Source organism: Balaenoptera musculus, chromosome 5 (genome assembly GCF_009873245.2).
Source record: "Balaenoptera musculus isolate JJ_BM4_2016_0621 chromosome 5, mBalMus1.pri.v3, whole genome shotgun sequence".
Taxonomy (NCBI): Eukaryota; Metazoa; Chordata; class Mammalia; order Artiodactyla; family Balaenopteridae; genus Balaenoptera; species Balaenoptera musculus.
The window spans coordinates 107,353,021-107,365,577 of record NC_045789.1 but is presented as its reverse complement, the minus strand read 5'-3'; the positions used below and the strand labels follow the sequence as shown (position 1 = coordinate 107,365,577).

At 36.5% G+C, this 12,557-nt stretch overlaps 1 protein-coding gene and 1 non-coding gene across 2 annotated transcripts; both read left to right on the top strand.

Annotated features, from left to right (window-relative positions):
- Nucleotides 1-7,595: 7,595 nt before the first annotated feature.
- Nucleotides 7,596-7,742, top strand: LOC118896199. The gene has a single exon (XR_005020111.1). It is a non-coding gene; the product is annotated as a small nucleolar RNA SNORA62/SNORA6 family (small nucleolar RNA).
- Nucleotides 7,743-7,750: 8 nt separating this feature from the next.
- Nucleotides 7,751-8,379, top strand: LOC118895657 (40S ribosomal protein SA-like). Its single transcript, XM_036853048.1, has one exon. The coding sequence runs from the start codon at nucleotides 7,936-7,938 to the stop codon at nucleotides 8,302-8,304; it is 369 nt and encodes a 122-aa protein (XP_036708943.1). The 5' UTR covers nucleotides 7,751-7,935; the 3' UTR covers nucleotides 8,305-8,379.
- Nucleotides 8,380-12,557: the final 4,178 nt, after the last annotated feature.

Here is a 12,557-nt window from a genome sequence, read left to right as displayed (position 1 = left end):
TTTTATGTTTATCTTAGTTTAGTATTTAGAGCTTATTATCATTGGTAGATTTGTTTATTCATTTGGTTGCTCTCTTCCATTTTTTATTTATATATATATATATATATATTTTTTTCCTTTTTCTCTTTTTGTGAGTGTGTATGTGTATGCTTCCTTGTGTGATTTTGTCAGTATAGCTTTGCTTTTGCCATTTGTCCTAGGGTTCTGACTGACCATTTTTTGTTATTGTTTTTGTTCCTTTAGTATAGTTTTTAGCGCTTGTTATCACTGGTGGATTTGTTTTTTGGTTTGGTTGCTCTCTTCTTTCTTTCTTTTATTACTTTTTTATCTTTTGTTTTTAATAATTGTTTTCTATTTTAATACGTTTATTTTATTTTATTTAGTTATTTTTTTCCTTAGTTCTTTCTTTTTTTTTCTCCCTTTTCTTCTGAGCCGAGTGGTTGACAGGGTCTTGGTGCTCTGGCCAGGTATCAGGCCTGAGCCTCGGAGATGGGAGAACCGAGTTCAGGACATTGGTTCACCAGACACCTCTCAGCCCCACGTAATATCAAACGGTGAAAGCTCTCCCAGAGAGCCCCATCTCAACGCTAACACCCAGCTCCACTCAAAGACCAGCAAGCTACAGTGCTGGACATCTTATGTCAAACAACTAGCAAGACACGAACACAACTCCACCCATTAGCAGAGAGGCTTCCTAAAATCATAATAAGTTCACAGAAACCCCAAAACACACCACCGGGCGTGGTCGTGCACACCAGAAAGACAAGATCCAGCCTCATCCACCAGAACACAGGCACCAATCCCCTCAACCATGAAGCCTACACAACCACTGAACCAACCTTACCCACTAGGGGGAGACACCAAAAACAATGGGAACTATGAACCTGCAGCCTGAGAAAGAAACCCCAAACACAGTAAGTTAAGCAAAATGAGAAGACAGAGAAATACACAGCAGATGAAGGAGCAAGGTAAAAACCCACCAGACCAAGAAAATGAAGAGGAAATAGGCAGTCTACCTGAAAAATAATTCAGACTAATGATAGTAAAGATGATCCAAAATCTTGGAAATAGAATGGAGAAAATACAATAAACATTTAACTAGGACCTAGAAGAACTAAAGAGCTAACAAACAACAATAAACAACACAATAAATGAAATTAAAAATTCTCTAGAAGGAATCAATAGCAGAATAACTGAGGCAGAAGAACGGATAAGTGACCTGGAAGATAAAATAGTGGAAATAACTACCACAGAGCAGAATAATGAAAAAGGAACAAAAAGAACTGAGGACAATCTCAGAGACCTCTGGGAAACATTAAATGCACCAACATTCGAATTATACGGGTCCCAGAAGAAGAAGAGAAAAAAAAAGGGACTAAGAAAATATTTGAAGAGATTATAGTTGAAAACTTCTCAAATATGTTTAAGGAAATAACCAATTAAGTCCAGGAAGCACAGAGAGTCCCACAAGGATAAATCCAAGGAGAAACATGCCAAGACACATATTAATCAAACAATCAAAAATTAAATACGAAAAAAAATATTAAAAGCAGCAAGGGAAAAACAACAAAAACCATACAAGGGAATCCCCATAAGGTTAACAGCTGATCTTTCAGCAGAATCTCAGCAAGCAAGAAGGGAGTGGCAGGACATATTTAAAGTGATGAAAGGGAAAAACCTACAACCAAGATTACTCTACCCATCAAGGATCTCATTCAGATTTGATGGAGAAATTAAAACCTTTACAGACAAGCAAAAACTAAGAGAATTCAGCACCACCAAACCAGCTCTACAACAAATGCTGAAGGAACTTCTCTAGGCAGGAAACACAAGAGGAGGAAAAGACCTATAATAAGAAACCCAAAGTAATTAAGAAAATGGTAATAGGAACATACATATAGATAATTACCTTAAATGTAAATGGATGAAATGCTCCAACCAGAAGACATAGACTGGTTGAATGGATACAAACACAAGACCCATACATATGCTGTCTACAAGAGATCCACCTCAGACCTATGGACACATACAGACTGAAAGTGAGGGGATGCAAAAAGATATTCCATGCAAATGGAAATCAAAAGAAAGCTGGAGTAGTAATTCTCATATCAGAAAAAATAGACTGTAAAGTAAAGACTATTACAAGAGACAAAGTAGGACACTACATAATGATCAAGGGATCAATCCAAAAAGAAGATATAACAATTGTAAATATTTATGCATTCAACATAGGAGCACCTCAATACATAACACAAATGCTAACAGTGATAAAAGGGGAAATTTAAAGTAACACAACAATAGAAGGGGACTTTAACACCCCACTTTCACCAATGGACAGATCATCCAAACAGAAAATTAAAAAGGAAAAACAAGCTTTAAATGATACATTAAAAAAAGATGGACTTAATTCATATTTATAGGACATTCCATCCAAAAACAGCAGATTACTTTCTTCTCAAGTGCTCATGGAACATTTTCCAGGATAGATCATATCTTGGGTCACAAATCAAGCCTTGGTAAATTTAAGAAAATTGAAATACTATCAAGTAACTTTTCCGACTACAATGCTATGAGACTAGATCTCAATTACAGGAAAAAATCTGTAAAAAATAAAAACACATGGAGGCTAAACAATACACTACTAAATAACCAAGAGATCACTGAAGAACTCAAAGAGGAAATCAAAAAATACCTAGAAACAAATGACAATGAAAACAGGACGACCCAAAACCTATGGGATGCAGCAAAAAGGGTTCTAAGAGGGAAGTTTACAGCAATAGAATCCTACCTCAAGAAACAAGAAACATCTCAAATAAACACCATAACCTTACATCTAAAGCAATTAGAGAAAGAAGAACAAAAAAACCCCAAAGGTAGCAGAAGGAAAGAAATTATAAAGATCAGATCTGAAATAAATGAAAAAGAAATGAAGGAAATGATAGCGAAGATCAACAAAACTAAAACCTGCTTCTTGAGAAGGTAAAAAGAATTGATAAATCATTAGCCAGACTCATCAAGAAAAAAAGGGAGAAGCCTCAAATCAATAGAATTAGAAATGAAAAAGGAGAAGTAACAATTGACACTGCAGAAATACAAATGATCATAAGAGATTACTACAAGCAACTATATGCCAATAAAATGGACAACCTGGAAGAAAAGGACAATTCTTAGAAAAGCACAACCTTCTGAGACTGAACCAGGAAGAAAGAGAAAATATAAACAGACCAATCACAAGCACTGAAATTGAAACTGTGATTAAAAATCTTCCAAAAAAGAAAAGCCCAGGAACAGATGGCTTCACAGGTGAATTCTATCAATCATCTAGCGAACAGCTAACACCTATCCTTTTCAAATTCTTCCAAAATGTATCAGAGGGAGGAACACTCTCAAACTCGTTCTATGAGGCCACCATCACCCTGATACCAAAACCAGACAAGGATGCCACAAAAAAAGAAAGCTACAGGCCAATATCACTGGTGAACATAGATACAAAAATCCTCAACAAAATACTAGCAAACAGAATCCAACAGCACATTAAAAGGATCATACACCATGATCAAGTGGGGTTTATCCCAGGAATGCAAGGATTCTTCAATATATACAAATCAATCAATGTGATAAACCATAGTAACAAATTGAAGGAGAAAAACCATATGATCATCTCAAGAGATGCAGAAAAAGCTTTTGACAAAATTCAACACCGATTTATGATAAAAACTCTCTGGAAAGTAGGCATAGAGGGAACCTACCTCACCATAATAAAGGCCATATATGACAAACCCACAGCCAACAACTTTCTCAATGGTGAAAAACTGAAACCATATCCACTAAGATCAGGAACAAGACAAGGTTGCCCACTCTCACCACTATTATTCAACATAGTTTTGGAAGTTTTAGCCACAGCAATCAGAGAAGAAAAAAAAAATAAAAGGAATCCAAATCGGAAAAGAAGAAGTAAAACTGTCACTGTTTGCAGATGACATGATAATATACATAGAAAATCCTAAAGATGCTACCAGAAAACTACTAGAGCTAATCAATGAATTTGGTAAAGTAGCAGGGTACAAAATTAATGCACAGAAATCTCTTGCATTCCTATACACTAATGATGAAAAATCTGAAAGAGAAGTTAAGGAATCACTCCCATTTACCACTGCAACAAAAAGAATAAAATACGTAGGAATAAACCTACCTAAGGAGACAAAAGACCTGTATGCAGAAATCTGTAAGACACTGATGAAAGAAATCAAAGATGACACAAACAGACGAAGAGATATACCATGTTCGTGGACTGGAAGAATCAACATTGTGAAAATGACTATACTACCCAAAGCAATCTACAGATTCAATGCAATCCCTATCAAACTACCAATGGCATTCTTCACAGAAGTAGAACAAAAAGTTTCACAATTTGTTTGGAAACGCAAAAGACCCCGAATAGCCAAAGCAATCTTGAGAAAGAAATACAGAGCTGGAGGAATCAGGCTCCCTGACTTCAGACAATACTACAAAGCTACAGTAATCAAGACAGTATGGTACTGGCACAAAAACAGAAATATAGATCAATGGAACAGGATAGAAAGCCCAGAGATAAACCCACAGACATATGGTCACCTTATCTTTGATAAAGGAGGCAAGAATATACAATGGAGAAAAGACAGCCTCTTCAATAACTGGTGCTAGGAAAACTGGACTGCTACATGTAAAAGAATGAAATCCGAATACTCCCTAATACCATACACAGAAGTAAACTCAAAATGGATTAAAGAGCTAAATGTAAGGCCAGACACTATAAAACTCTTAGAGGAAGACATAGGCAGAACACTCCATGACATAAATCACAACAAGATCCTTTTTGACCCTCCTTCTAGAGAAATGGAAATAAAAATAAAAATAAACAAATGGGACCTAATGAAACTTAAAAGCTTTTGCACAGCAAAGGAAACCATAAACAAGACTAAAAGACAGCCCTCAGAATGGGAGAAAATATTTGCAAATGAAGCAACTGACAAAGGATTAATCTCCAAAGTAAAGAAGTAGCTCATGCAGCTCAATATCAAAAAAGCAAACAACCCAATCCGAAAATGGGCAGAAGACCTAAATACACATTTCCCCCAAGAAGATATACAGATCGCCATCAAACACATGAAAGGATGCTCAACATCACTAATCATTAAAGAAATGCAAATCAAAACTACAATGAGGTATCACCACACACTGGGCAGAATGGCAATCAGCAAAAAATCTACAAACAATAAATGCTGGAGAGGGTGTGGAGAAAAGGGAACCCTCTTGCACTATTGGTGGGAATGTAAATTGATACAGCCACTCTGGAAAACAGTATGGAGGTTCCTTAAAAACATAAAAATAGAACTACCATACAACACAGCAATCCCACTACTGGGCATATACCCTGAGAAAACCTTAATTCAAAAAGAGTTATGTACCACAATGTTCATTGCAGCACTATTTACAATAGCCAGGACATGGAAGCATCCTATGTGTCCATCGACAGATGAATGGATAAAGAAGATGTGGCACATATATACAGTGGAATATTACTCAGCCATAAAAAGAAACGAAATTGCATTATTTGTAGTGAGGTGGATGGACCTAGAGACTGTCATATAGAGTGAAGTAAGTCAGAAAGAGAAAAACAAATACCGTGTGCTAACACATATATATGGAATCTAAAAAAAAAAAAAATGGTTCTGAAGAACCTAGGGGCAGGACAGGAATAAAGATGCAGACGTAGAGAATGGACTTGAGCACACGGGGAGGGGGAAGGGTAAGCTGGGATGAAGTGAGAGAATGTGATGGACTTATATACACTACCAAATGTAAAATAGATAGTTAGTGGGAGGCAGCCGCATAGCACAGGGAGATCAGCTCGGTGCTCTGTGACCACCTAGAGGGGTGGGATAGGGAGGGTGGGAGGGAGACGCAAGAGGGAGGAGATATGGGGATATATGTATATGTATAGCTGATTCACTTTGTTATAAAGCAGGGACTAACACACCATTGTAAGGCACTTATACTCCAATAAAGATTTTAAAAATAAATAAATAAATACTCAGGCTTCGCATCAAGAAGCTTCATTTCTGTATAAAGATTTAAATTTCAGGTTCAACTTGAAAAAAAAAATCCTGAACAAAATACTAGCAAACAGAATCCAACAGCACATTAAAAGGTTCATACACCATGATCAAGTGGGATTTATCCCAAGGATGCAAGGATTCTTCAATATATGCAAATCAATCAATGTGATACACCATATTAACAAATTAAGGAGTAAAAAGCATATGATCATCTCAATAGATGCAAAAAAAGCTTTGATAAAATTCAATACTGATTTATGATAAAAACTCTCCAGAAAATGGACAAAGAGGGAACTTACCTCAACATAATAAAAGCCATATATGACAAACCCACAGCAAGCATCATACTCAATGGTGAAAAACTGAAAGCATTTCCACTAAGATCAGGAACAAGATAAGGATGTCCACTCTCGCCACTCTTACTCAACATAGTTTTGGAAATCCTAGCTATGGCCAACACAGAAGACAAAGAAATAAAAGGAATACAAATTGGAAAAGAAGAAGTAAAACTGTCACTGTTTGCAGATGACATGATACTATACATAGAAAATCCTAGAGATGCCACCAGAAAACTACTAGAACTAATCAACGTATTTGGTAATGTTGCAGGATGCAAAATTAATGCACAGAAACCTCTTGCATTCCTATACACTAACAACGAAAGATCAGAAAGGGAAATTAAGAAAATAATCCCATTTACCATCACAACAAAAGAATAAAATACCCCAGAATAAAATGTAAAATAGATAGCTAGTGGGAAGCAGCCACATAGCACAGGGACATCAGCTCGGTGTTTTGTTTCCAACTAGGGAGGGTGAGAGGGAGACACAAGAGGGAGGAGATATGGGGATATGTGTATATGTATAGCTGATTCACTTTGTTATAAAGCATTAACTAACACACCATTGTAAATCAATTATACTCCAATAAAGGTGTTAAAAAAGAAAAAAATACCTAGGAATAAACCTACCTAAGGAGGCAAAAGACTTGTACTCAGAAAACTATAAAACACTGATGAAAGAAATCAAAGACTACATAAACATGTGGAGAAATATACCAAGTTCTTGGATTGGAAGAAAAAATATTGTGAAAATGACTATACTACCCAAAGCAATCTACAGATTTAATGAAATCCCTATCAAACTACCAATGGCATTCTTCACAGAACTACAACAAAAATTTTTACAATTTGTGTGGAAACACAAAAGACCCCGAATAGCCAAAGCAATCTTGAGAAAGAAAAACCGAGCTGGAGGAATCAGGCTCCCTGACTTCAGACAATACTACAAAGCTACAGTAATCAAGACAGTATAGTACTGGCACAAAAATAGAAATATAGATCAATGGTATCAAAGGATAGAAAGCCCAGCGATAAACCCACACACATATGGTCACCTAATTTACAACAAAGGAGGCAAGAACATACAATGGAGAAAATACAGCCTCTTCAATAAGTGGTGCTGGGAAAACTGAACAGCTACATGTAAAAGAATGAAATTAGAACACTGCCTAACACCATACACAAAAATAAACTCCAAACTCACAAGTGTAGGTAGTGTGCTACATGAGGGGCAAGTTTTTCGCTAACATCACAAGGGTCTCTGGCCCAATGAGTGGAGTTTGATAGTAATACTTGCTACAAATGTATGATTTTAATATATGAAAGCTTTAAGGAGAGATGAAAAGACATTTTAAAAATGGCCTGTGTTTTCTTCTGCTTTTCTCCATTATTTCTTACTCCTGGACCTCTCAGGCATTACTTGGCCTTTCTGTTTTCAGACTAACTTGATGTATCCTGATGTAAGATCCTAAAAAGGGAGCTCACTCAGTGGGTCTGATGTGGTGGATGCTTGCCCGGGAAGTTCTGCGCATGCGTGGCACCATCTCCCGTGAACACCCATGGGAGGTCATGCCTGATCTCTACTTCTACAGAGATCCTGAAGAGATTGAAAAGGAAGAGCAGGCGGCAGCTGAGAAGGCTGTGACCAAGGAGGAATTTCAGGGTGAATGGACCGCTCCAGCTCCTGAGTTCACTGCTGCTCAGCCTGAGGTGGCAGACTGGTCTGAAGGTGTGCAGGTGCCCTCTGTGCCTATTCAGCAGTTCCCCACTGAAGATTGGAGTGCTCAGCCTGCCACTGAAGACTGGTCTGCAGCTCCCACTGCTCAGGCCACTGAGTGGGTAGGAACGACCACTGAGTGGTCTTAAACTGTTCTTCCACAAACTCTTAAAATGGAAATAGGTTGATGGAAAATAAACAGTTTCTAAAAAAAAAAAAAAAAACTCCAAATGGATTAAAGACCTAAATGTAAGACCGGACACTATAAAACTCTTAGAGGAAAACATAGGAAAAACATCTTTGACATAAACCACAGCAAGATCTTTTTGACCCACCCCCTAGAGTAATGAAAATAAAAACAAAAATAAAGAAATGGGACCTAATGAAACTTAAAGCTTTTGCACAGCAAAGGAAACCATACACAAGATGAAAAGACAACCCTCAGAATGGGAGAAAGTATTTGCAAATGAATCAACGGACAAAGGAGTAATCTCCAAAATAGACAAATATCTCATGGAGCTCAATATCAAAAAAACAAACAACCCAGCTAAAAAATGGGCAGAAGACCTAAATAGACGTTTCTCCCAAGAAGACATACAGATTGCCAAGAGGCACATGAAAAGCTGCTCAGCATCACTAATTATTAGAGAAATGCAAATCAAAACTACAATGAGGTATCACCTCACACTGGTCAGAATGGCCATCATCAAAAAAATGTACAAACAATAAATGGTGGAAAGAGTGTGGAGAAAATGGAACCCTTCTGCAATGTTTGTGGGAATGTAAATTAATACAGCCACTATGGAGAACAGTATGGAGGTTACTTTAGAAACTAAAAATAGAACTACCATATGACCCAGCAATCCCATTACTGGGCATATACCCTGAGAAAACCATAATTCAAAAGGACACATGTACCCCAGTGTTCATTGCAGCACTATTTACGATAGCCAGGACATGGAAACAACCCAAATGTCCAACAATAGATTAATTGATGAAGAAGATGTGGTACATATATACAAAGGAATATTACTCAGCCATAAAAAGGAACGAAACTGGATCATTTGTAGAGATGTAGATGGACCTAGAGTCTGTCACACAGAGTGAAGTAAGCCAGAAAGAGAAAAACAAATATTGTATATTAACGCATATATGTCAAATCTAGAAAAATGGTACAGATGAACCTATTTATAGGGCAGGAATAGAGACGTAGATGTAAAGAAAGGACATGTGGACATGGGGGGAGGAAGAAGAGGGTGGGACGAATTGGGAGATTAGGTTTGACATAAATCTATTTCACCATGTGTAAAATAGATAGCTAGTGGGAACCTGCTGTACAGCTCAGGGTGCTCAGTTTGTTGCTCTGTGATGACCTAGGTGGTTGGGATGGGAGGTTGGGAGGGAGGTCCAAGAGGGAGGGGATATAGGTATACCTATAGCTGATTCACTTCATTGTACAGCAGAAAGTAACCCAACATTGTAAAGCAATTTTACTCAAAAAAAAAAAAAAAAGTCCATCAAGAAAAAAATGCTCAGAGAACTAAAGGAAGACATGAGAAAGTCAATAAAACACTATATGAACAAAATGGAAATAGCAATGAAGAGATATGACCTAAAAAAAAAAAGATTCTAGAATTGAGAGGTACAATAATTGAAATAAAAATTTCACTAGGGATTCAAAGGCAGATTTGAGCAGGCAGAAGAAAGAATCAGCAAATGAAGACTGGACAATTGAAATGATCAAGTCTGAAGAAATAAAAGAAAAAAGATTGAAGAAAAGTGAAGAGTCTAAGAGATCTATGGGACACCACCAATCAACATGTGCATTGTGGAAGAACCAGAGGAGAAAAGAGAAAGGGGTAGAGAGATGAGTTGAAGAAATAAAGCCTCAAAACTTACCAAATTTGGTGAAAGACATGAATATAAACATGCAAAAATCTCAACAAATTTCATATAGAATGAACTCAAACACTCCCACACCAAGACACATAATTAAACTTCCAAAAGACAAAGACAGAAAGTGCATTGTGAAAACAACAAGAAAGAAGTAACTCATCACACATAAGCGATCATTAACAAGATAATTAGCAGACTTCTCATCAGCAAGTTTGGAGGCCAGAAGGCCTTAAGTTGATATATTTAAAATGCCAAAAGAAAAAAACTGTCAACCAAGAATTCTCTATCCACCAAAACTGTTCTTCAAAAGTGAGGTAGAAATTAAGATATTCCCAGATAAACAAAAGCTGAGGGAATTTGTTACAATTAGACCTGCTCTGCAAGAAATCCTAAAGAGAGTTCTGCAGGTTGAAATGGAAGAACACTAGAAACCATATGAAAAATTAAAGATCTCAGGAAAGGTAAATATGTGGACAATTATAAAACTTGTATTATTGTAATAATGGTTTGTAATGCCACTTTTTGTTTTCTATGTGATTTGAGACTAATACAGTAAAAAATTAGTTTAAAAGCTAGTATTATTATAACTTTGGTTTGTAACTCCACATATTATTTTCTACATAACTTAAGAGACTAACGTATTAAAAATTATTAGTTTATATTTTTGGACACACAAAGTACAAAGATATAATTTTGTGACATCAGTAACTGAAAGTGGTGAAGAAAGAGCTGCAAATGGTAGAGCTTTTGTATATTAATGAAGTTAAGCTGGTATAAATTCAAACTAGAACGTTGTAACTTTAGGATGTAATCCCCAAGGTAATTCCAAAGAAAACAGTTATAGAGTATAAACAAAAGGAAATGAAAAGAGAATTAAAACATTTCAGCCCCCACAATAAACTAAATACAAAAACAAAAGGAAAGTGGGTCTCAAAGATGTATACTGTACACTCATGTTCACGGCAGCATTATTAACAATAGCTAAGATGTGGAAGCAACTCAAGTGTCCATTGACAGCTGAATGGATAAGCAAAGTGTGGTACATAAATACACAATGAAATATTATTCATCCTTAAAAAAGAAGGAAATTCTGACATCGCTACAACATGGATGAATCTTGAGAACATTATGGTAAGTGAAATAAGCCAACCACGAAAAGACAAATACTGTATGATTCCACTTATATGAGGTACCTAGAGTAGTCAAAATCATAGAGACAGAAAGTAAATAGAATGGTAGTTACCAGGGCTGGGAAAGAGAGAATGGGGTGTTACTTTTTAATGGGTGTAGAGTTTCAGTTTTACAAGATGAAAAGAATATTGATGATAGATGGTGGTGATTGTTACACAACAATACAAATATACTTAATATCACTGAAACTTACACTTAAAAATGGTTAAGATAGTAAATTTTATGTGTATTTTACTATAATAAAAAAATTAAAGAAAAATTTTTCCTCAAGGATTTTGAACACCATGAATTTTTCTAAAAGCCTTTCTATGATTAATTAGCCTCTGAATTTAAGCAGGAATAAAACTCAAACCACAATAAAGCCTATATCATTTAGTTTTACTAAAAATAGAACTACCATATGATCCAGCAATCCCACTACTGGGCATGTACCCTAAGAAAACCATAATTCAAAAAGAGTCATGTGCCACAATGTTCATTGCAGCTCTATTTACAATAGCCAGGACATGGAAGCAACCTAAGTGTCCATTGACAGATGAATGGATAAAGAAGATGTGGCACATATATACAATGGAATAGTACTCAGTCATAAAAAGAAACGAAATTGAGTTACTTGTAGTGAGGTGGATGGACCTAGAGTCTGTCATACAGAGTGAAGTAAGTCAGAAAGAGAAAAACAAATACCATATGCTAACACATATATATGGAATCTAAAAAAAAAAAAAAAAAAGGCTATGAAGAACCTAGGGGCAGGACAGGAATAAAGACACAGATGTAGAGAATGGACTTGAGGACATGGGAAGGGAGAAGGGTAAGCTAGGATGAAGTGAGAGAGTGGCACGGACATATATACACTACCAAATGTAAAATAGATAGCTAGTGGGAAGCAGCCACATAGCACATGGAGATCAGCTCAGTGCTTTGTGTCCACCTAGAGGGGTGGGATAGGGAGGGTGGGAGGGAGACGCAAGAGGGAGGGGATATGGGGATATATATATATGTATAACTGATTCACTTTGTTACACAGCAGAAACTAACACACCATTGTAAAGCAATTATACTCCAATAAAGATGTTAAAAAAACCAACAAAAAATAAAGCCTATATCATTTAGTTTTCATATGAGGGTGTAGTAAAAGGAAATTTAAAGAGTCATTTAAAATAATTTCACATTAGATTATGCTTCAGGTTAAAAGTGATTCTAGTGAGATGGAAAGAGCCCCAGATTTTCCCCTTTCCTAGACCTCACTTTTGACCCTCCGGGGACACTGCCACACCCACCCTGCTGCCTGGGGAGGCTGGAGGAGTTGGGTTTG